We start from the raw sequence: 24972 nt of genomic DNA, 5'->3' as shown, positions 1-24972 counted from the left end.
CAAAGGAAGCTTCTCAGACAGATCTCTCAGTGTTCTGATGGCAAACACTCAAACTGCTCTACGTAGCCTGCAAGGTAGGGAAATAACGTGGTACCCATCTTTGCATGCCAATTTCCCCTGCTGTGTCTGAACCACTGAAGGGAAGTTATGTTCATGTTTTGACAATGTTTATAATCCCCATGTATAAAGTTTTAAAGAAATTAGTGAGAAAAGAGTTAGTTTCATGCAGCTTTTGCTTAAAGCACAGGCCAAATATCCTTAATGCCTAAAGGAGAAGATACGCTCAGTTTTATATTGTCGTGTAGCAGAAAGATGCTGTGTTGCACATTTTAAGCATCAATTTTGCCATCACTATTCACCTAAGAGTATCTTTAGAACCTTAACTGTTGCCTCAAGGAAATTCACCAATTACAGTAGAAATGTTATGTCTCCCCTAGAGGCAAGAGATAAATGATGCTGGAATATGTACTTAAGTTTCCTCCCCGGCTGCTATTAAACCAAAGAACACAATTGTTTTTGCAGAGAGAAAAGGGGGAAACTCAGCTAAGGTGCTACAAAGGATCCAATGCTATTTTCATTTTCTATTCTCTAAGGCTTTAGCACACGACTGCACAATTTAAATATACCTGAAACACATCTGATTATTGCTGTGGTTACAGGACTTACATTGGTTGGAACAAACAAGGCAAGTAAACGCCATCACCCATCTTCTAATGCCTTGTCCTCATCAGCATTCCTTCATTTACTTCACATCCATATGCAAAAGCATCATTGCTTTCCAGACTGTTAAGCTTAAAATTCAGAGAACAAGTAAAGGCCTTGCTCTAGAGAGCCTAACTTACCATTCTCATTGTGTCTGTCCTGAACCAAATGCTGATAGACTGAATCTGGGACTTCAGACTGGCGATAGTACCATTTGACATTCATAAGGAGATGGTCCCGTTTACTCTGAAAAAGAAGGTCTAAAGGCATTACTAAAAAGGAAATCAGGCTGCATCTGACACAGTCTTCCAAAGTACAGCATTTCTTTTCACGCTGAAGAAAGTCTGAGGTGAGGCTCAAAAGGGAGGAAAGCAGATTTCTATGGCCAGGAAACAAGGGCAACATGCTGACAGACTGAATTTCAGACAACATAGAGATTATAGGAACCTACTCCATTCTCACACAGCTGTATCTCCATATCAGACCAGAAATACAATGGGTACATTCACAAAAACTAAACAAGAAAAGGAAGGGATCAGAAAAAAAGGCTGGGACTTGTGGCCTCACACAGCACGATCCCAGTCAGCTTGTTCCTATAAACCAGCCAGATACACAGCCCGACACAGAACACCATTACCAGCACAATTCAATGACACCATACTTAACAGTTGCAGCCAACAGACACTGAGGACAGATGGTTTCAGACACCATTGTAAAAGTTCCTTATTACACTCTCAGACATCAAAGAACAGGAAATGATGCTGTACTTCAACCCCAATAATTACAGGCTACGACTGCCTATAACATAAATGGTACCAGGAAGCCAACAGCAAAATTTACATAAACCTTCCCCAGGAGCACCTTCTGCTTTTGAGCAACCAGCTGGCAGTTTGTTGGGTCTTAGGAGGAAACAAGCCTAAATACCACTTCAAAAGGAACGTTTAGATCCACTTACGACAGTTTGCTTGTTCATCTCTGTTGCCCTCAGTAATCACTTCTTCCTGCTACTCCCAAACACCCAATGAGTCGGATGGAGGGCTAAAGGGAAAGGAGCATCCAAAGGAAAGGAGGAAGCTGCACCACCACTGGGCTCTGGGCCTCAGCCCTTTGCATCCCACTGTTCTCACCCCTACCACTCCATTTAATGGCTTGTTAGTAGGTGACTGGGCCAGAAAGCTCTCACTGCTGCTCCTGTCCACACCAGCCTTGTTAGAGCAATAATTTCCACCAACTACGCTCAATAAACAACACGAAAATCTTTCCACTGTATCCACGTTCCCCGAAGCCTTTCATTAAAAACACATGTAATACCACACAAGAACTGCTAGTGGCAGCATTGTGCCAGACAAAAGCTCACTACTCCAGCACATGAGAGCACAAAAACACACCAGATGCACTGAGAAAAACTCAACTTACTTCTGGGTGTTTAATAGCACATTTACAGGCAAAGCCAAAACACTTGTCTAATGCGCAGAAGAAATCAAACAGGCGAGGGCTGGGAGGCAGGAATGGGGCTGAACAGAGCATGGTAGGCAAGGACCTACCCTGCTTTCTGGTGTGTCTTTCAGCCCAAAACAGATTCCTGGTGCTATGGAACTCCAACCTAAATGGACATGGTGCCTATTGCTGCAGTTCTCCATAAGAGCTCACCTGGGGTTCCACGGCTGCTGCTTTTGGCCTTTTTCCCTTCCTTCCCACCTCCCTTTTTCTGTTTTAAGTATGAACCAGTTCTGGACATCCAACAAGATCAAGACAAATCTGTAAATGGATTAAGGCATCCCAGTGCACAAACATCTGCTCAACCAATTACGAATCAAGGCCTCCTTTAAGGGCGCGAAATGGAACAAAACCTTGCAGGTCTCCCTTTAAAACCACACACGTACTGATTTCCACAGCCTTTGCAACACCTCCAAGGTGCTGGTTTTCTTATAAAACACCTCAGAACAGAGCTCTGACACATTGCAACTCACATCTGAAGAGATTTCATGTCCTCTCCCCGCTGTTAGGCCTAACCAAAGCATGCAAACGGTCGCAGATGTCCCGCAGATTCTCTCCGAGGGATTTGAGCAGCATCCTTCATTACTTGCCCTATTTAGCTACCATGCTCAATCACAACTAGCTTTGGAAGCAATATACCAAATGCTGGAGCTGACAGATGGGCGCGCTGGGGCCGGTGAGCAAGAGCTATTTCAAAGAAACAAATAGCAAAATGGAAACACGGAAAAGAACATCTTTCCTTTCAAATGTGTTTGCAACGATGATTCTTTAGCACTAGAAAAAATAAAAGGATTAATTCTAAGCTACCAAGGGGCTTCATGGTATTGTAATAGGTGTTAAATACTTTAACAGCTACTTCACTGTTCAAAATCAACATCTCATGCGTTGTAACACTGAAGCCCTTATAGAACCCCCACTCAAAACCAGCTGAAATGGACAATTTAATTCATATTTAACACTGCAGATTAACTCACTCCCTTTGGGACAGTGTTTGCCCTCCCAGAAAACTATTTTCCTCTACACAAACAGCTCTCGTTACACCCCAAGACGCAGCACTGGCCTGCTCTAATATCAGTGTAATTCAGCTTCCTCCACTTATCGACCCATGCAGCCGTCCCTGCTGAATCACTGCCTGCATTTCTGCTCCTGCTATACAAGTATTTCAACACTTACTCAATGCTGACATTTATTATCAAGGGGAAGGTGCCTGGTAGGGAATGGGGGGCAGTTGTGCCAGATCCCCTGGGTAGAGAGGGCAAGGGATGAGAATGCTGGGCAATGAGGAGCTACAGAAATACAGCCAGGGTCCCTTCCCTTCCCACTTTGTGTATTGTGTAATGTGTAATTCCACATTCTTAGGATATCTTCATTCTAGGCTGCTTTCTAATTAAATAATAAGAAACCTGAACAGCTGTTTGTAAGCCAAGGAAATTCAGCTTGGAAATACAAAGGTCATTACTAGAGATGAATGTTATTTTTGCAGCTTGATTATTTAATTTAGATGCACGTGTATTAACAGCTATCTCAATTACTTCTTGCAAGCACAGTAGTAATGTCAAATGCAAGAGCTACCAACATGCTGCAAGAAACAAATGCTGTGTAGGAGCACTAAGGAACAACACACTCCTCCATCCCCCAAACACGGGGACCCCAGAAAGCAGCCCCACGCTATTCCTGCCCTATTAACCTGAACCAACACAAAGCCCCACAACCTTTAAACCCCTGAGTGTTATCTAATGACTATTCCATCTACAAGAGCTTTTCTAATAGAAACATGCCTTGATGGCTTATCTCTGTGCGCAAGGCAGGCCACAAAGCACGTCGGCTTGATTGAGCACAGTAATGGCAGGCAGGAAATGAGAAGGCTTGGTTAAGCCGCGGATAATCGATCAGTGTATTCAGTGAAGTGTGAGCTGAGAATAAGCTGCCTGGGGTATCAAATATTGCTGTTTCCAGGGTAAGGTCCCATTTCTGTGATCTATGCAGGAGAAAGAATAATTTATTGACAAAACAATACAGGATTTTTTTCCCCCCCCACAACGTCTCGCTCCTGACATTTTGCTATTGTTTACAGCAGGAATTTCTCTCCTGTCTCTTTTATTCACAAGTTGAACAGACAAAACAGCTTCTAGGATTCATGAAGTCTCCTCAGCACTCTGGAAATTAATCCATCCTCGTATACAAATAACTGTGAGACAGAGAACAGGTCTCACGCTCTCCCTTCCCTGGATCCTGTCTGTTCCATTTGGCTGTGTGCTGCACATGCAGCCCTGCAGCAGGGAACACAGGCCTGAGGCTCCGAGCTGCCCTGCTTTCCTGGGAACGCTATTTAGTCTATCAAGCTTGAAACAGATCTGTTTGCAATCATGTAAAGCAGTATGGACAGGTTATTTGTAGGCAGGTGATTCCTGCAGGAGGGAAGGGGGAAGCAGACAGGTCCCAGACACGCACCTGTAAATCTCAGTCTGCACGTATACCTAATGCGTGTGCATAAGTACAAACCATTATCTTGCCTACATCTTGTTAACAATAGCAAAGCAGGGACTTCTTTTTGTAAAGCCAAAAACAGCCTTAAAGCATAACTCGTAACAGCCTGCGAGGCTGTGCTTAGTGCCCTGTGGGGAGGTGGATGCATGGCCAGAACCTCCACACCCAGCTACCAGGGCTGGAGCCTTTGTGAAAACACCAGGTGATGTGTTACTTAGCCACATGCTAATTCACAGGAGCCGCCATATGTTGTCTCCTAGTGTGGGCGGTTTGGCATTATAGTTGCTAGACTGTCTTTAAAAAAGCTACAGCCTTCAAAAGAAGCATAAAGGAAGCATAGCATCACAACTCGCTGCGATACAACAGGTTCAGGCGGGTTGGCTACACAAGGCAGGAATGCCAGGGCATCAACAGACAGGAGAAGATGAGAAAGACCCATCAGAAATAGCCTGACAAACAGCAGTGGAAGATGGCATTGGCCTGAGTGAGTTAAGCAGTGAAATCTGTCTCCTAAGGATGTAGGTCAGCACGGCATTTCAGCTAAATGTGCTTTTAAGACAAAGCTCAGTGAATTGAGTTCTCTGAAATCATTTCCTCTTCCCTCTTCTATCTGCTCGTCACAGCCCTGCCTCCCTTCAACCCTAAACTTTTACCCCAAAAACATCGATACAGATTTGAAGTTACCAATCTCTCTTCATTTTATTTAGTGCCGCTCATAAATCATCCCTTCCCCCACAATTTCTGCTTTCCAGACATTCAAAGCATCCTGAAACAATTAAGCCAAAAATCAACCCCAGTCACCCAAGAGCCAATACAGAGTTAATACTAAACCAAAACACAACCAGCACCGTGCAAAACCTGGCTCCAGCTTCTACAGACAACCCTGGCGGTGAAGTCAGCACTCAAACCAGGCACCCAAAATCACCCTGATAGAAACAGGACCACAAGGGAAAAGCCCTGAACTCTTAACACTGCACTTCTCCAAGGCAATCCTCTGTAATCTGTTGATAAGAGCTTCATGCTCCAAGAGCCAGAAGCAGAATGGAGAGCATCATCCTCCATGTACCTCCACTGCTTCTCCTGCTAATTATTTTCTCCCCATTTTGAAAACAATGTCCTGTAATGATCTGCTTACAAATGAACGTCAATGGGTGCGTATCAGCAATTCCCCTCAACACTGGGGCTGACATTGATCACGCTGAATGCCAACAACAAGAGAGCCATCTGTGGAATAGGTACCATATGAAAGGGAAACAAGGAACAGATGAAAATACCATGAGGCAAATGGCTGTTGTTCCTTGCCAGGACCAAAGCCCAAGCAGAACAATAGCTCTAATAAGACACGTGCCACGAGGCAAGTAAAAGTTATGCCTGTCTGTGTGAATCTTGGAGAAACAGCAAAAAAACACAAGTCTGAAACAGCAAACGGAAACAGCGTGCTTACACTTCACTATTTAAAATGTGGTTAAAGAATAGGTAGCTATCTAAAAATCATACCCTCTGATAACACTTCTTAAAGCTACAGGGCTGATAAAATAAAGCATCTTGCTGTCTACTGAGGTTTAAGACCAAAAAGAAACATGCCAAAAATCAACCATGTAAGTTACTGGTCCATGTTAGCTAATTACTTTCAGAACAACATAGGCTAACATGTGTAAAAACAGTCTGTGCAGTTATATACTAACACATGCAAACCAGAACTGGCTGAAATGAGACTGTCGGTACCTGAAAACTGGGACCAGATGGTCAGTGGGGCCCAAACAAGAACCTTAATTTGCACCTGCATTTCTTCCTCACCTTCACCTCTTAGTATTAATAACATCCATCCCTACTTCCAGCTGGTGGCCAAAACAGAGGATCAGAAACCAGCACACCTACATTCCCCAACACATCAAGCTTCAGAGATTAAATACATACTGTTCAATATATATATTTGTTCATAGGCTTTCAAGAGCCTATGACAATCCAGAAAACCAAACTGCCTCATCCAGGTTTTCAAGGAGAAAAGACCATGACTCATCTCAGGTAATGACCACAAGCCATTAGTGCATCTTAAATAAACTGCAGTATTTTATCCACAAACTTTCATGCTTTACTGGAAACAGAGTTGCTTACTGTGGCAAGACCTAGCAAGTTCCCTGTTTACATATAAATGGAATATACTTATGTACACCACACCACCAGTAAAACCTCAGAGCAATTCTAAACTGAGGAAAGATAATTTCATCTTATGGGGAAAAAAAAAGAAGCAGCTACACTTGGAAACTGACATACTTAAAATAAAACTACCATAAGATCTTCCATGAAGGTTCTGGGTCACTGCTTACTACCTCATTTAGTCCCTTTGTGGTATCTTTCTGCTCCGTTTCCCTTTTATGCTCTCTGAATCCCATCTGTGGCTCATGGTGTCAGATGAGCTGAGCAGAAGCATCAGTAACCACCATGTTACAGCACAGCTCCCCACAAACAGCCTGCCAGGGCTGGATGACGCTGTGTCCGTATGGTTTTTCCCCCTTATTAAACCTTCTTTGCTTCAAAACATTTCCTCCCCACACTGACCGCTCCTTTTTGGGGAAAAGGAGTGGCTGTCTATGCCAGTGAGTCCTGGTCAGCCAAATGTGCGTGTGGTTTGTGAAGGCTGTGTAGATGAACCTGGAGTAATCATGGAGCCATGTGGCACAGCATTGAGGCTCCTGGAGCCCAGGGAGGGACTGCTGGGCCTGCAAGGCCTCCCTGGTCTGATCCCAGCCTGGGATCTGCTCAGCCCAGAACAGGAGTGTGAATTCATTAATAGGCCATAATAAAAAGCGGCCATTGCAGAAAGCAGTAAGCACTGGTTTTGATAGCAGCATCTGTTTGCTGCTTCCACAAAGTCTGCTCAATGTGCACCTTGAAAAAGACATGGCAATGGATTGATGGCAACCCTCCTCACCACACAGCCCTGTTAGCATTGCCATTGCTGCACAGCACGTCGTACATCAAATACTCTGCATAAGGCATAACAAGCAAACAGTTACCTGACAACTAATGGCATTACAAATGCATTTAACTAATCGTCGAATATATGCTGTGGTAATTAAATGCCATTACGGATTTTTTTATAATTTTTTTTTAAGTATTATCCTAAAGAAAAGCAATATTGAAATGAAGATAGCACTCAGAGCGTGCCTGACATTTGCCATTAAATGTCATTGATAGCAGATAGCTCACACCTAATTGCTGAGCACCACCAGCACAGCCATCTATCACTTCCATTAAAAGAAGCACCATGCAGCGGTGGGACTGTTTGATGTCATCGTATACAGTTTAAACAGATTTCTCACCTTTTAAATATCAAGGGGCCACATTTTCTTTAACACCTCTCTAAGGGCTTTGCCTTTCAAGCAGGAGATACCAAGAGCTGAAAGGATAAAACAATCAGAAGACAGTTTACTCTGCAAACCCAGCACAGGGCAGGAACAGTCACAGGGCTGTTAAATTATCACCTCGCTGTCTGGGGAATGTTATGACAGAGGAAACGTTAAAGCACCTCTGCAATCCAGCTCACCGTGGCAGCAGGCTGGCTTTGAAAATTATATAAAACACAGCAAAAAAAAAAAGGGCTGATCAGCAGAATCCTGCGATGACTGCTCCACCACACAATCAAATGCTGCTAAGGAGAAAAAGCAAAGTGTGTTTGGGACATAAATGCATGAAAGTAAATGTTTCCTTGTGCAGGAAGGTGCAAACATTTGTTAATGAAATGGTCAGTTACTCGTATGCTTACATCCCCTAGGAAACCACTCCTAACATATGCTGTTCTAGAAAAAGCTCACGTTTTAGACCAGAAAAAAGTAATAATGCAGTTTTTCACACATTTCATGTATTAGTGTGTTCAGAGACTGGCTGATAAACAAGGGCACGCCATCACCTTAATGAAAGTCACAGTGTCAGGAGTGACTGTGAAATAAACCAGAGCAGCTATTCAGGAGAGAAGAACAACAGCCTTAAAAGATGTTCATAGTGCAGAAGACACGACTGCATCTCTCTGCCACGGAGTTACAATAGACAGCTGCTATCTGCCACTCTATCAGTACCCAGCATTAGCAACACAGGACATCATATCTTTTTTCTTTGTATTTGTATGTAAATCAGTACTAAATAAATACACCCCAAGCCAGATCCACAGGCTACAATCTAATCTAAACCAGCAGATTGGAAAGATGCCCTCCATTCATCTGGAAATAGCTCGATATTGAAAATGCTAAAATCAGACATAACTACACCAGAGGACAAATGGATGCGTTTACCTGCTACGAGAGGAAAATGCTCAAAGGAAAAGTTGGGAGAGGGATAAAAAGCAGAAAAGCTTTTCTCTCAGGTGCTGAAAGGCACACGTGACCAGATGAACCAAGACAGGAGTTATCTGAAATAAGAGCCTTCTTTTTAAACACACCGTACACATACCAGAGACACCATCTGCGCCCTCATTTGAGCTAAGATTAAAGTGAACACAGACAGCCAAGCTAATAAACCATCCTAAAGCTAATAATTTGTCTTGGGCAATATAATCTGCAGAGCACTCTAACAACCAAAGCTGCTAACAGCTTCCTTTTTAAAACAGTCAAGGTACTATTTCAGAAGGGAAGTGCTTTGAGAACTACCGGCAGTTCCATAAACCATCCCGTCCACCTACAGAACTCAAACCAGTTTATAACAGAGCCATTGGGCAGAACCCGTCCTCCTCAGACCCAAATACCCTTGACTCACCTATTGTTATTGGAAGTTTACACCTCTCCCATTTTTCTAGGCACAAGGATTTATATGAATCCTGGCCCACTTCTGTTAAGAAATGATACTGAAAACAACGGGACACCTGATCAAGAATTCTGTGTACAGCATCACCTACAATTGCAGAAACTGGAAGAGCAGTTTACAAAAAGGAAAGTCGCATAAAAGCAAATAAACCATCCTTACCGACTATTACTAAAACTTAATAGGAAACGTACATAAAGGCTTATTTGGCTGTTTTGGAGATGGCTCATCGTTTAGATCACTTTCCCTTTTATCAAACACAATTTTCTCAGCATGCCTCACTAAATCGTTTTGAAAAGGCACCACCAGCTCAGCTCTTCCAATTGCATAACAGGGGTCTCACCTGAAAAAGGAATCGGAGATCATACAGCAAAACTGGATGCCCTCCCCCTCTTTGACACACATTAGAGGGCAAAGCCCATTTAAAAACAATATTAAAGAATACAGTCAAGAAACCTGTGCAGCTACCCTCTGCTTTGGCCATTTCCCCTCCCTGCTTTGTACTTGTTTGCTTGTATGACGTAACAGGGCACATGCCACATGCTTTAAGGCTCAGAGATCTGCAGGAATGCTGTTGGGGCCTCCTGTGCTACTTGCAAAGAGAGGGAAAGGAAAGTCGCTGCTCACCAGGAGCCTGACCTCGAAGGCCTGCAGCCACCTGAGCTCCTTACCTCAGCAAAGAGAAATAAAATATTCATGCCTTGGCTCCAGCTACACTGTGACAAGCCATTTTCCAACACTTACATTACTGTGAACTACAGCACCCGTCCTACGAGTGATTTTCAACGAGCACGGGAATAAATGGATCTTTAATACGGTGCAATATTAGCTCAAATTTAAATATTTACCATGCAGTTTGCATATTTCACATGTGAGCCATGCTCCAGAGACTCCCTCAGCTGCTCACTTTCCTGGTCCATCATCTTGGGTGACAAACAGCAACCCATGGCAGAACGGCTTCAATGCACCACCCAGCACCAAGCCTGGCCCTGGGAGCAAGGGGTGCCATGAATGGGTGCAGGTGACACACAGTTACAGTGAATACATGAAAGATTCACGGTGGTATTTTACCACAGCTCATGGCATTTTGCACTTTGGGGCATGAAGGTTTTTGCTCCGAGGCTCAAACTGCATCCCAAGTCCAACAGCTTACATTGGAAGGATGAAATGTGGGCTCAGGGAAGCACGCAAAGAGCATCTGAATTCAGGATGCCATTCTGAAAGACTTCCTTACAATTTGCCATAACTAATGCAGGGAAGCACTCGATCGCAGTCTACACAGCCCATAATAATATCCTTTGATCATAAGCACAGCACTGGGAGCAAGAATCCCTATGCTTACGAGCAATTTTGCAATACAAATATGCAAAACATTACAACCCATCAGGGCCAGAACACCAACACCTTGATATAACAGCTTCTTTCCTAAACACGTTCTCAGTCTTTTCAGCATGAGACGTTCTCCTCAGCACCAAGGCAATGCCCTCCTGCAGGTTCCTTGCTCTGCACTGCACACACTGTGTGCTATTACATCCTGTGCACCTTCTCTCTGCCTTGCTAGGTCCTAAGGTTCAGACATATCAAAGCACCTAAAGGACCTAATTGCCTCTTTTTTCCCCCTCTTTTCCTTAAACATGAAGGATATGAAAGCAGATTCTGAAGCCGGTCCTTGTTAGCAAGCCCATTTTCATCTCTTTAAACTCAAAGAGAGTAATTCCCTTGAAAATTGTCGCAGCATTTTGGCAATCCATAAAGAAGAAGTTCAACAGCCTTAGGTCACTAATCATAACTACAGCAGATACAGAGCATAAATTACGTCTTAATATTTCACAGTAGTGAGTCGTGTACATTCTTTTATCTTAATTACTTGATTCTTTCTGTAAATCAAATATTTCAGACGGGTTTGCAGCCAGTAGGGTGTAAACAGCTGCAATTCCTTTCTCTTGAGCATTACTGTTCCATCCCCTTCCCTTGGTGCAAGGTCTTGTGTAAAGCCCATCTTCCCCATCCCCTCCTACGTGCAAACACACAAGTGCCACATTAATTCCTGCTCCTACTACACTGTTTTACTGGTGTGAGTGGCCTTACTCTAACCAAGACATCTCCCACCCATGAAGCTGCCTATGGTTCATGCAGCAGATAGAGCTGCTCTAGCATAGATCCAAGTGCTTCATGAAGGCACACGTTACACTAACACATGCACACAGGATACACACTTCTTAAGGTGTTCACACTCACTATAATGCAAGCACTTGGGTGTTACTAAGCTACTTGAGCAAAGTTCATCCGAATCAGACATCGCTGGCATTGTGACTGCAAGTCACAGCAAAGGGATGGATCATTTCCTCCCCCAGTCATCAGTATGAGACGTCGCCAGCAACAGCACCTTTAAGATTCAGTGTTGCGAGGAACTAAATTCATTATTTGACCTGCCAAAACCCTCACACTGGCTGCGACTGGTAATGAATCCACTTCATGGAAACCTTCGCTGTAAAAGAGAGCAAACAACGCTGCACAAATACTGCAAATGTTCCAAGAGCGAGACCCTGAAGTTCAACAGCCCTACTGATGTGTCTTATAGAAAAGGATCTGTAAACAAAACAAGCCTCCTTACAGCCACTTGTTTACAGCACCCCTGAACACAGCCTGCTGTGCTGCTCCTATTAGCTGCTTCCTGCAGGGATCCCACGTACACACCAAGATCAGGACAGCCCCAAGACATCACGGTGCCCTTCATGCTCCTGCATCACTCATAACATCACTCAGAGCTCTCACAGTGCCTTACCTTTAAAGGTGGCCCTTACATTTAGACAGGTTTCTGCCTTCTTTGACGCTGTAATTACAATCAGCATTTTGTTACCTCTCCAATTAAAAGGAAAACACTGTTTGTTTTACACAGCATCTCTTGGGGTTCCAGCAGCACCTCCAGGTGCAGGGATGAAGAGAAGCTTTACGGAACAACAACACAGCTTGGGTATCTTCCAAAAGGAAAGAGCTCAGATTTAAAATTAACTCAGCAACAACTTTTATTTGCTGTTGTTCATTTTAATGCTTTTTGCATTGCTTTTAACTTTAAATCGCGCCAATAAACAGGACCTTGAAGGAAATGGGTTAAAAAAAAGCAAAACAAAGCAGAAGTTCTGCTTTGACAGCAGAGCAGGATACTTACGTGCTACTAATTTAATTAAGAGGTTTTCTTCCTTTTAAATACCCTCCAATGGCCCAAAACGAACGCAGACTATTTAAAAATCAATCATTTTAATCAAAATTACAAGTTCAAATTCTCCATGGATTGGTGTTCAGTGACTACAGAGTCAAAAACTCACATCCATCACACGCCTTCCTCTTCCTTGCTCCAAGTCCCAGGCTGGGAGAACAACAGGTTATCTCATCCATGCTGTGCAGCCAGGCAGGAAACCCTTAAACCCTATTGATGCTCTCCATGCAGGCCCCAGTTATTTCTTAGGGTCGCCAGGCAGAGCTGACCTAGTGTATCTCACAGGTGCTGCATGAGGGCAGAGCTCTGCTGTTCTCCCATGTGCCAGCATTTCCATTTCCTGATGCAGGCCAATCTGAAGACCTTCCCCAGTGTTTTCCAACTGCACTAAATCAACACCCTGCGACACAGCGCTGCGTGCCAACCTTAAATCTACAGAGAACAGCCCAAATAATCACTGCCTTTGGGAAGAGACTCACTCTGCACAACAATCACACATAGCCAAGCAAGCAGCGAGGGATGGGATGCACTAAGATGTAGCCATCACAGTGACATCTCCCTTTCCCCTACAGAAAACCATTCTGAAAGTGGGAAAACAAATTTCCTTAATGAATTATCTTCTCAGGCTGCTGAAGCATAACAATGTGTCTTTGGAGACCGAGCAGGGACACACAAAGCTGACAGTGCTCAAGTAGCCCCAAATGACCAGAGAGAAAATTTCCAACTGCGATAATCCTAAAGGTCAGAAACATTATTAAACATGACAGATGCCCTCACTATTCAACACCAGAGGACAGGGTTGAATTTGTTCTAGCTCCATCTTCTCTTGCTACACGTAAAGCAGCAAATGAACCATTTAATGCTTTTTCTTTTTTTTTTTTATTTAAATAGGAATAACGTTTTTTCTCTCTCCATGTTTTAAGATGACAACTGCTGATTTATTAAGCAGACAATTCCCTCTCACTCTCAGGTGTCAGCTTCGCTCTGCTACAAGGGAACCAGGCAGAGCAAAAGCAGAAGTTGCTGAGGACTGAACCACTGTGAGAAACACATTAATGATCTGAAAGCATGGGCAAGGCAGATGCACAGAGGAACCACTTCTGTCCTCCTGCCTCCAGCCAAGCCACTGCTTTCATATGATGCTTGGGGGCATGGGGAGCATTAATGGGATTTAATTCAATTGTTCCTTCCTTCTTCCCTTTCTGCTTTTAAATTAGGAGAAACAACAGTAGCAATTCAGCAAGATGAGCACGGCATTCCACATTCAATCCTATTTTTGCCCCTGCTGTTCTACACAGGAGTCAGCTCTCAAAGCCAACAGCTTCACCCCCATTGCTGCTTCACAGGCAGAAATCCACTGCACACTGGTTTGCTCTGAGCCCACCACATTCTACATTCAGGGGTACTTGGAGCCTCTGCCCTTGGTTGCCCATTGGTGCAGAACATGCAGGGTAAGTGCATGAGAAAATGCATTAGGGATTATTCTCCAGGATTATCTTTTCCCATATGGAACCCATAAATGGCACGGCCTGGATTTTAGTTGTACGGATCGTGGGCAGATGGAGGGGAATGGTGGAAGAGCTGGATTGGAGCCCTAAAATCCTGTACAGACAGTCCTCACTGCCAGCTGTTTAATCCTTGTTCTCAACAGTGTTCCCATCTGCCTGAAACCCCAAATGTGCTCGCTGTCTCCCTTTCCAAAAGGCAATGACGCTGTTGTGACATAGGACATCACTGCACAGGAAATGAGTCTGGTTGCAACGGGGGCACCACACTGTGAAATCTATGCAGGAAAAAAAAAACCCAACAACAGAAAAACCCCCCAAAATCCTCAAGGCTCTTGACTTGACAATGTAATGCCATGGATGGAGATGGCTGCCAGCACAGCACGGCTCTGTGAGCAGCTCTGCAGCTCAAGACACGCTGGCTCAGCTCCTGCAGGACAGCCAGGCTCTGCCCTGCCTTCAGAAGGCAGACAACAGGAGCAAGAACGCTGCTTTATTTCTCTATTGAGTTCAGTGCACATTAACCCCAAAACCCAGAGCAGCCTCGCTTTTCTTTCTACAGCTCAACCCCATCTGAAAAGCATTCCCAACAGCCTGCTAATTTAACACACCAAAGGCAAGCAAATCAATTCGGCACTTAAGAACAGCCTGATGCTGCACGCACACACACACACTTTTTGTTACAGGGACGTGAGGAGCCCTCACCCTATTGCACAGCACAGCTTCAATCTGGGTGAAAATGCTGAGTGTCATCTGGGCAAAAGTGAATCGCAAATCTATCGAGGGGCATTTGAAAAGGGAAAGGAATTATCAAAATGGATTCATATGCATCTGGAATGATTTAAATACAAAATGCCCAGCAAATCTCCCCGCTCCGCTGACAAATCACCAGCTGAGGTAAATCCCAGATAATGAAACATTGCAAGAAAGGCTCTATTTAATAATTTAGCTCCTGTCAAGGAGTTTGTATTGATTCTTGTTTTCAGCACAGGGAGAGAATGTTATCTTCAGCCTTACAGCTCAATGACAGCATCAGTGAATTTAATCACCGTGCAGCTCCTGCCATGCAATCCTTAAACTGTCACCTCTGATTCTCCATCATTCCTCGCTGCTCCCCTCCGAGCCCCCCATGCCCACATTTTCATACTAATCTCCTGCCCCACTCGTGCCCCTCTGTAATCACAGCAGCATTTCAATCTGCTCCACATTAGACCTAACAGCCAATCTCATTTGCAGTCTAAATTCTCGAGCTTAAATAATTCAGTGCTCCTTCAAACGTCTCACCCGTCCGTTCTCCTCTCGGCAGCTCACAGCCCAGGGTCCTGCAGTGCCCATGGAGAGCAGGATGGGAGCTGGGGGGAGGAAGGGCATCTTTCAGCCCTCCCAGCTGCAAAGGGGAGACCCCATCTGGACAAGGTGGAATCTGTCCTCATCAGCATTTTTTTCCCCACACCAAAATGGAAAGGTCAGGCTGCCCCGTAACCGGCCAGGAAAAATTAGCCGCAAATTAATTCAGCCGTGGCTCGGGAACAGAACATCAATTCATCTACAAACAGAGGCAAGCTTTTAAATACATCAGTGCTTGTGGCTACAGCATCCTCACCCAGATATTTGCATTCAAAGCATCAGCGCCTATAGGAGTGCAGAGAGCGCCAGATCCCCGCTGTAACTGCTGCTAACACGCGGGGCTGGATGTAGGAAGAATACAAAGGAGAGGAAGCACACACCGCATAATGTAGAAAAACAGATTTCTTTTCTTCTTTCCTCTTTATTCCCAGTGAGATGCAATCCTTTCCATTTTATAACCCTTTGGATCACAGTAAAACGATCCCAGAGGCCCTCCCAGACAAGGTCATCATACACAGATTTTCTATTACAGGGCACTAGCGGCTCTTCACAACTGTCTTTTTATGCACTTCTGCCTTTCCATCCTGACTATAAATTGTTACAAGGCCCTGGGGCAATCCAGCTGCACGCTCCATTCAAATCAGGCTTCAAGGAGAAAGCAGCGCCGTCAAGATGCTTCAATCAAGTAAACACACAGGCACAAAGGGCAACCGCATCACAAATAATAATGTTTGCTTTCATAAGGCAAATGCACCGTTTTTCCTGCTTTAAAAGCACCGCAAGTTTCTCTCTGATGCTCGGATTCAAAGTGGAGCCCATTAGCATTTTAAATGCGACACCAAATTAAGTTGAAACATGATAAATCAGGAGCATGCTGCTAAAAGCCATTTGCCTGTTGGGCTCTGGGAAGGGAAAAAAAAGGAAAAACCTGAAAAAGGAAATCTGGGCTCATGTATCAAACACTGGAAACTCATATCGAGAAAGGTTTCAACAGGACGGGATTAGGGAGCAGATTTATCATCACTGTTAGTACCAGAGGACAAGGTGCATTAGCCCATGGCACGGATGCAGGCAGCTCATTAGCAGCGCCAGCAGCCACTCAGTGCTGGGCTGAGGGGCACAGCCATGGGTGGATGTTGCTGACCGACCTGCTGGATCCTTCTCTTGCTGTTTCCTTTCCGCTGTGTGCTGCAGCAGGAGCAAAGCTTTCAGTCCAATGTGAGGTCACGCAGGTTTGCAAGCTCTCTGCACCCAAGGGCTGCACTGTCAGCAGCGTGCAGCACCGCTAGGCACAAACCTGAGCATCCCCAGCACAGAGCTTATAAATCACACTGTAACCAGTGCTACCTCATCAATGCTAAATTAACCAAAAAGCCCATTAGTGAAGGCATCTGGTAGAGTAAAAAAAAGAGAAAGTTCAAGTAATAACACTGCCTGGAAACCTGCACTTTTTCCTCCTCCTCCTGCAGCTCTATTACTGCACTGTATTAGATCTGTGCCTCTCTGGAACTTAATAGATCTGCACAGAGGAAGCTCTGCCAACTAGATCTGGTTCAGATCAGGCTACAGCGGGCTTGGCAGCATTCTTAACCTCTACAGAACAATCAATAACATTCCCTTTATGCTGGGTTCTGCTGATTGCCAGACAGGCTTCCTAGAGAACCACCATGCCACCTCTGCAACAGCATCACTGTCCCCCCAGCAAAATACCTGAGAGATGGTGGCAATCTTCTGGAGATGCAGCCACATGGAACAAACACAACGTCTGTCAAAATCCACGCAGCCAATGAAGTTTGCTATCAATGCAGCTAGTGCCCATCAGCAATGCAGGAAGTGCAACTGAATTCTTAATCATGCAAAGGCAAAATGGATTAGGAGGTAAAAGCTGAGATGTTTGGCCTAAGAAAAGAGATTTTAATCTCTTGGTCAAATGGAATATAGAAGGATGTGGGGTTCAAGAACAACTGGACTGATCCTACTCTTGTTACTTGTCTCAAAAAAAAAAAAGAAGATAGAAAAATCTCTGCATGTTTTCCCTGCCACCCTTCCCCCATCCATCCCCACATCCTACAACTTCTGAAGCCAAAAGGCCCCTGTGCCGGGCAGCTGCTTTCTGAACCCAGCACTCAGATCTCAGCATGCAGCCAGAGGCTGGAACGTGCACGCCAGTCCTCTCCCCCCAGCTCCTGCATACCATCAGCTTTCGAAAGCAATGTTCATACAGATGAAAATAGCACAACAGATCTGAGATATCATACCTCCAGAACACTCTACCTCACTCCTGACTCCCATCCCTTCATTTGATTCCTAAACAACTATGGGGTTTGCTTGGATCCTAAAGACTGAGCCAGAAAGGATTTGTATATTCAGAAGGGGAGCTGTTCACAGTTATTGCCATGGAGAGGCGAGGCTAAGTAAAAACAAGTGGATTTGTACCTGCTGTGGCATCCTCCACCAAAAACAGACAAACGAAAGCTCCCCTAAGGGCATGTGAGTTTGTACCCTGCAGAACCTTTCATACCATACTGTTCTGAACAACACAAAAAACCCTTGAAAATTTGACTATTGCACCTTTTCCTTTTAAAACACAAGCTCACATTCCTCCCAAGTGGGGGAACTTTTGTATCTGAACAGCACGCAGAGCAATAGGAAGGGTCGGCTGAGTTGTACACACAGCCAAAAACTTGTGCTTTACGATAACCCAAATGATAACATACTTAATTAGCAGGCGACATTTCAAAGCTGTTGACTTTTCCTTCCCTGCTCCACTTGACACGCTGAGCTGAAGGCAAAACAGGGCTGTGTTCCTGTTGCTATTTGGCACTAGGAGGGAAGAAATCATGTGTCCTTTCCGCTGTACATCTTCCCTTTCCCCAACAGTCAAATCAACAGTGATAAATGCATTGAAGACTCATCTTTGCAAGCACCATCAGCATCAAAGGGCTTTGGTGGCTTTTTGGTCTTTTCTCAGTTTTATCATTTCTACAAGATATTATGTCAGTAAGAAAAAAACCAGCAGGAAAATGAAAGAAACTGGAGTAGACAAAGGAAAACAAAGGAACGATGCTATTTCCATGTGAAAATTGCCAGCAACACTGATGTCATATCCTCTGCACACTGAAAACTAAAACATGGTGCGTTGCCCGCACAGCTCTGCCAACAGCTTTAACTGTTGCATTAGACCAATAGTGACAGCAGAAGCTTTAGCTTTTGCTGCTGTTAACACCCCAGGGAACAAATGCAATTCAGCAAGAGCTGCTTCATAATTCCATCCCAACACAAGGATACCTGCTAACACACCAGGGCTGAGCTCTGAAGGCAAAGCAGGGGGGCATCCAGCTGCAGGCAGATACAGACAGCTCAGCACAGCCCATGTTCCCCCAAACCCAACCAGCAGCTGTTCAGCTGTTGCTGCCCCATCCCAACCCCTGCTCCCACCATCAGAGCTGGAACTCCCCTGAGTTACAAACCCTTATCACGAAGCAGAGCACAACTTGAACTCTACAGCCTAATTAGCTACAGCTGCGCGAGCACAGATCTCAGCCTTAATAGCAAAATGACTCTTTCAGAAGCTAGTGGGATGACTGAGGAGCTACGGGACCAGGCACAGACCACCAGGCACCGCACCTCATTGCAGAAGGGGTGGGGGGAAAAGGAGGAGGAGGAGGAGACGTGAAAATGTTTCTTACCAGTTTGAAGTCTTGAATGCTGCAGATGAAATACGGTGTATTCGGCCGGCGGCTTTCAATATATACGCAATCTTTAAAGAAACAAGATTTTAAAATAATGGGAATTAACTTCTGTACCTCAAAGGAAGAACATGAAAACAGGATCAATTAAAAACAGCCAATTGCTTGGAAAGAGCCACCATTGTATTTGCATAACATCATTTATTCCGAGTGTGATCCATAAATAGAAACTAGATGCTTTATGATGATAAATAAGGGAATTAGCTGCATCGTTTTGATTCGAGCAGACACTTTGCTAGGAAAACAAAAGGGGCCCATTCTGAACCCGTTAATAAAATGACCACGTCACAGCCTATGAACCGGATCAAAGCAAGACGGGAAACTAATCAAATCTTTTGTGGTTAACCTGGTATTAAGGACCCGGCACCAACATATCTTCTCTAATTGTAAAGAAAACCAAGGCAACCCAGCGCAAATGAAATGCAGCACACTGAATTAGGTTTTACCTCGGGGAAGAGCTGTGCTTTCTCCAATTACATTTGACACGATAGAAACACAGTAATTATTTTGGCTCGCTTTTGACAACCCGACCCCACAAGGTTGCTGCAAAATAAGGTTTGGTGCATTTAAAAAAGCCTCAGTAATAATTGGAACAGAAGCAGCACCTCGGAATGAAACTACAGCACAGAGAAAACTGCCTGATTAAGGATAATGACCTGAGAAATCAGTGCTCCCCCAGCCAAGCAGCAATCCAAGGGCAGCCCTGGTGTCCATGCAGGTGGTATCTGCTGCCCTCAGAAGACACAAAGAACCCCAGCTGTTCTGTGTTTGATTCCCCCTGAACCTCAATATGGATGTATTTATCCTTCATCTTCCTCAATTCTTAGTCTCAATGTAAGCGTGCGAATCTGGGACAGCTCAGTTTGCACACCCAGTGGAAGGAATTACAACACATAGGCGTTTTGGTTTTACTGACCCAGGCTTTCCATGTCGCCCTGGAGAGATGCTGGTCTGCAGGAGGTTACAAATCAGGTTGGTGTCAGAGCACATGAGCATCAAAGCCAGGCAGAAGGTCACCTTGATTTCTGCACTGCAAGGAGCTCCTCGCTGACAGCCCCAGCTCACCACGGCCCCATCCCCAGAGAGCCAGCAAACAGCTAAAAGCAATCACTTCAGCTGTCACCCAGACCTTGCTGCGACAGCTCAAGTAGCTCAGGCTTTTAACAGAGAAATGTTAGCAGAGAAATGGGAAAAGGTTACCCAGGCCCTCCTGTTCTTCAAAAGAAAATCCCCTTAACACAGCTACTGTTTAGTGATAGGCGATTCCTTGAATTAAAAAGCCTGAAGCCACGGAGAACAAGTTCCCAGAAGAGATTTCATCTCACACAAGCACAGAGATGTGTGTGCAAGCACCCAGACCACAGGAGAGCATCCTCCTCCAGCAACCCATCCCCACTGCAGCCATGGGAGCAGCTAAGCAAACCTACAAGTGCCCAATTCCTGCATGCAACACCATCCAACGGGCTTCTTCACCAGCCTTATATTACAATCAGAATCAAAGATACAGGATTAGGATCCAGGTTACTCATTGCACCAATGTCAGCAACAGAGGGGACACAGCTAACAGCTCCAGCACTCCCCATCACCCCAAGCAGGCCAACATCACCTTTTTACTGTCTGCAATGTGACAAAGCAAACACATCACAGCAGGAGTCTCTAAAGAAACAGCAACTTAAATTTTGAGGTCTTTTCATTTTTAATAGGGGAATTATAAACATTTTTCAACAGCCACCTTCAGTGTCTCTGTGCAATTACACAGAATTACGCCCATTCAGATGGAGCAAAATCTGCCTCTCCCAAATGACCAATTTTAAGCTTCATATTTTTGAGCTAGGATAGTAGCAGCTGTTGCAACAGCACGCATACGTGCATTTTAAGAGCTTCAAATATCATATATGTAATCAACCATCGACACCACAAGAACAATTCTTCACTAGGAGAGTGGTTAGGCCCTGGAACAGGCTGCCCAGGGAGGTTGTGGATGCCCCGTCCTTGGAGGTGTTCAAGACCAGGTTGGACGGGGCCATGGGCAACCTGATGTAGTAAAGGTGTATGTTTGGTGGCCCTGCCAGGCAGGGGGGTTGGAACTACATGATCCTTGAGGTCCCTTCCAACCCGGGTCATTATGTGATTCTGTGAACTGTAAGCTCATAACTCACGTACTACTTCTGACCCCAAATCATCCAGCTCCCAACACAGACATTGCTTTGCAACGGTCCCACAAAGCCAAGGAACACAACCTGGCAGCAACCAAAGGCAGAGCAAACCCTGACTCACAAGTTCAGCATACCGGGCTGCCCGCCAGCAGCAGAAACAAAGATGACATCCCGCTCAGATGCCTGCAAAGCAATCGGGGCTGCGCAGATAAGAAAACAAGTTAATTCAGGTGTGAAGCAATGCTACAAAAAATAGAAGCTGGAAGAGCGCCAGGAGGGGAACAGTTATGGATGCGTCCACATTAGCCACTCAAAGCTCACCATAAAATGCAATTACTTGCATTTACCAGAGATCCAAACCACAAATACATCATTTTGAAGAAGAGCTCTGTGGACCAGGTGACAAAAGAAAGCTGTGCATCATTTCCTAAAGGAAACAAACCCACATGGCTAAGGCTTATGCTCACAAAACACCTCTCATTCTAGGATGGGATTCAGACCCCAGGTGTGTTTCACACACATACTATTAATATTTATCCCTATTAACATTTCCATTTCAAAAAGCCCAGCAAAACCCAAATGGATACCAACACCTTCCTATACATTTCTCCATCTGAACACACTTCAGTGTTATGCCCACAGAGGTTGCTCAACAGCGATACATAACCCCACAACCACTGATCTGCCAACAAATACTGCCTTCCCCACTGCAAGGACAACAGAAACCCCATGTTCCCTGCACAGCCAGTGGGCCTTGCTGCTCGTTTCCATTTGCTTTCTATCCTATTCTATGTAAAACCTCCCACTGGAGGCAAAGGATTTCTGTGACACATGGCAGGGAGTCATTATGCCTTTGGGCTCGTGACACTCACCAGATGTGCCCTGGTTCTGAAGGGTGACTTTAATACCCCCACATTAAAAGCTGCTTTTAAAATTAGAGCTGGCGTACAGAGATTGAAAGATCTTTTGGCTTTCAAAAACAACCATAAACCAACCTCACTGAGCACAGGAGCAGCTTAAACACGGCAGCTTACATTGCAGCTACCTCCACAATTGGGTTTCACTCTTGGGTTGCAGCTAATGAGCGAGCACTTTTGCCACCCAAGCAAGAAGGCTGCAGGCTGCTGCAGAACACACTACCAGGAGATTCCTTGAAAGCCACTGGCATCACCAGGCCAGAAGGAAGCCTGGCATCACCCACAGCCCCAGAAGGAAGTTTTTCACCCAGAAAAACCACCCTGCATCCACTACCAGTAACTAGAAGAGGAGGCAGCAGGTCCAGCAAAGCGGTACAAGCACCTGTTCCACAGTCAGCCATCCATCCAGCATGTTGAAGCCATACTCCATGTGTGCCTGCCCCTCCTGCTCTACCTCCATCAACACAGCAATAAGGGAGGGAAGCACTCCTTTACAAGCCCTGTGCAGCAGCTCTGCTCTGCCAGCATCACCCTGGGCATGGGAGGAAAAAAAAGAGAAAGGAAGAAATGCAAAGAAAAACCTCAACTGTTTCTCAATGTTCTAAACACAGACCTCCCAAATGCCTGCAAACAAAGGTCAGTAATGAAAACACACCCCTCGCTGTGGCAACACCTTGGGCACAATGCTTTAATGCCAGCTATAGAAATACAACATAAAACACATCGGGATTGCTAAATACGTGGCTCTATCCAGAAAAGCATTGCTGCTGACAGGTCGGGAGCTGTGCAGTTGCCTCTCTTCCCCCGTATGGCTGACAGCAAACAAATTGCCGTGCTGATCTCGCACTGTCACTTCCTGCTGAGCACATTTCAAGCAGCGCTGCTCGCTCCCCGGCAGCACCACGCGCCCAGCCCTGCTCTGCAATAAATGCTTGGAGCAATTTACTGTGCTCATCTGAGGCTCACAGGAGTATTCCCGATGCCTGGACCGTAGTTCTTATTTGGCAAATGATTTTATTATAAACTGGTATCATAGCGAATCCATTTTCTTTAAAGGGTTTCTGCTGCTGTTTAATGGACTGTCAGTATAATTTAGATTTCATCTATTTAAACTCATTCAAGCCTGGCTCCTGATTGTACAATAAATGGAACATATTTCTATTCAACAAAATTAATGACAGTTAATTGTAGTCTGCAGTCCCCAGCTTCATAAAGGCAGGAGCTGTAGCCCCTCTCATGCCACAACAAAAGCAAAGGGGCTGTAGGTGCTGGGCCACCAGCTCAGTTATGGGGACCCTCCCACCTGAGAATGGGCTTTTCTTCCTCCCAGCACATGAGAAAAGTGGAAGGGAACCATTAACAGCACAGTCCCCATATCAAACTGCACCACTACGACAAGCCATTGTGTTCCAGTTCTCCCTGTTAAGTGTAAGATTCCAGTTTTACAAAGAAAAAAGAAAAAGCATCTTATCCAACTTCTTAACAGATCTCAAAGAAAAAAACCCCGTGCCAGAACTTCAAGGTTTACAGCAGATACATATTCATCACATAGCTATTTTTACACTTCAGTTCTGGCATGCCCACCTCTCTCAGCTGGTAAAGCTGTCAGAATAAATAGGAGGCAGCACCTGGAAGGCTGACAAGCACCCGAGCCATGTCAGACAGGAGCCAGTCACTGTCAAGGAGCGAGCCAAATCCCTGTGCTTCCATCCCACTGACACTCTGCAACCCAAATACCACCGAGCTGCTTATCACAAAGCTCTTCCTCCCCCTCCCTCCGTTTACTCTGTTACAAAACTGGCTGGTTGTCTGATAAAGCTGGTGGGGGGTTTTCCAGATTAAAACAACTATGTCAGCAATTTCCTCAGTTATAACAATGCCAGACATGCAGGGAACAATTCGCAGGACATTGAGCCAGGAGTGAAACAAAGCTCTGGAATTCAGAGGTCTGAACTGCTGCTGCTCTGCAGGCAGGTGGTGGATGGAGAGGCAGCAGGAGGGCATCCTTGTCCCACTGGATCCCCAGTGATACAATAGAGAAGGATGCAGTCTGCTGATACCTGGCTCTCCCAGCAGCATCGTTTCACCTTCCATTACCTCTCGTCAGCTCCTCTTGCTGAGGTGTTGTTTACACAGCTACTGATGTCACTGCAGAAACAGATCCTCATCAATCCTTTTAATCCCCGCAGATCCCTTTAAATGTTCCTACACAGCGTTGTCCTGGTCCACAGGTGACACACCAAATCACCTGCTTCCCAAACCAGCCCAGATCTCTGCCTAGCTCTGCTTCCCCAGTGCAGAGTAACATTACAACAGCAATGGCACCAACAGAGCCCTTAGGTGCACTTAGGGAGCACAGCTCAACACCCAGACTCAATTCACTCCATGCAACAAGAGCGACTTTCTTACTGCGACAAGAACAAGGTGAGAACTGCCAGGCAAATTAAAACCAGAGATGCAAAAGGAATTGGAAAGGAGGTTGTGGAAACAGAGGGGACAGATGGGGACATGGGCCAGCAGCTTTCAGGGCAGGTCCATGTGAGTGCCAACACAGCCAAGGAGATTAATTGCGCAGTGTCATCTCTAAGCTCTGCTCAGATT

The 24972-nt window shown here is 45.1% G+C and overlaps 1 protein-coding gene across 9 annotated transcripts in view; it reads right to left on the bottom strand.

Moving 5' to 3' along the window:
- The window catches only part of RERE (arginine-glutamic acid dipeptide repeats), a 142704-nt gene that overhangs the window by 76023 nt on the left and 41709 nt on the right, over positions 1-24972 (bottom strand). For 7 of the 9 annotated variants that reach the window (XM_015882638.3, XM_015882641.3, XM_085509805.1 and 4 more), the window contains exons 3-4: positions 19239-19309; positions 843-948 (exon numbers count right to left, since the gene is read on the bottom strand). In XM_015882638.3, coding sequence (XP_015738124.2) covers positions 843-948; positions 19239-19309 — 177 coding nt within the window. The remainder of the gene's footprint in view (positions 1-842; positions 949-19238; positions 19310-24972) is intronic. The other 2 variants (XM_085509806.1, XM_085509809.1) reach the window with 1 other exon arrangement.

Source organism: Coturnix japonica, chromosome 9 (genome assembly GCF_054131305.1).
Source record: "Coturnix japonica strain WE chromosome 9, WE-NBRP24, whole genome shotgun sequence".
Taxonomy (NCBI): domain Eukaryota; kingdom Metazoa; phylum Chordata; class Aves; order Galliformes; family Phasianidae; genus Coturnix; species Coturnix japonica.
Note: the sequence above shows the minus strand (reverse complement) of the source record. Positions and strands in the feature narration are given on the sequence as shown.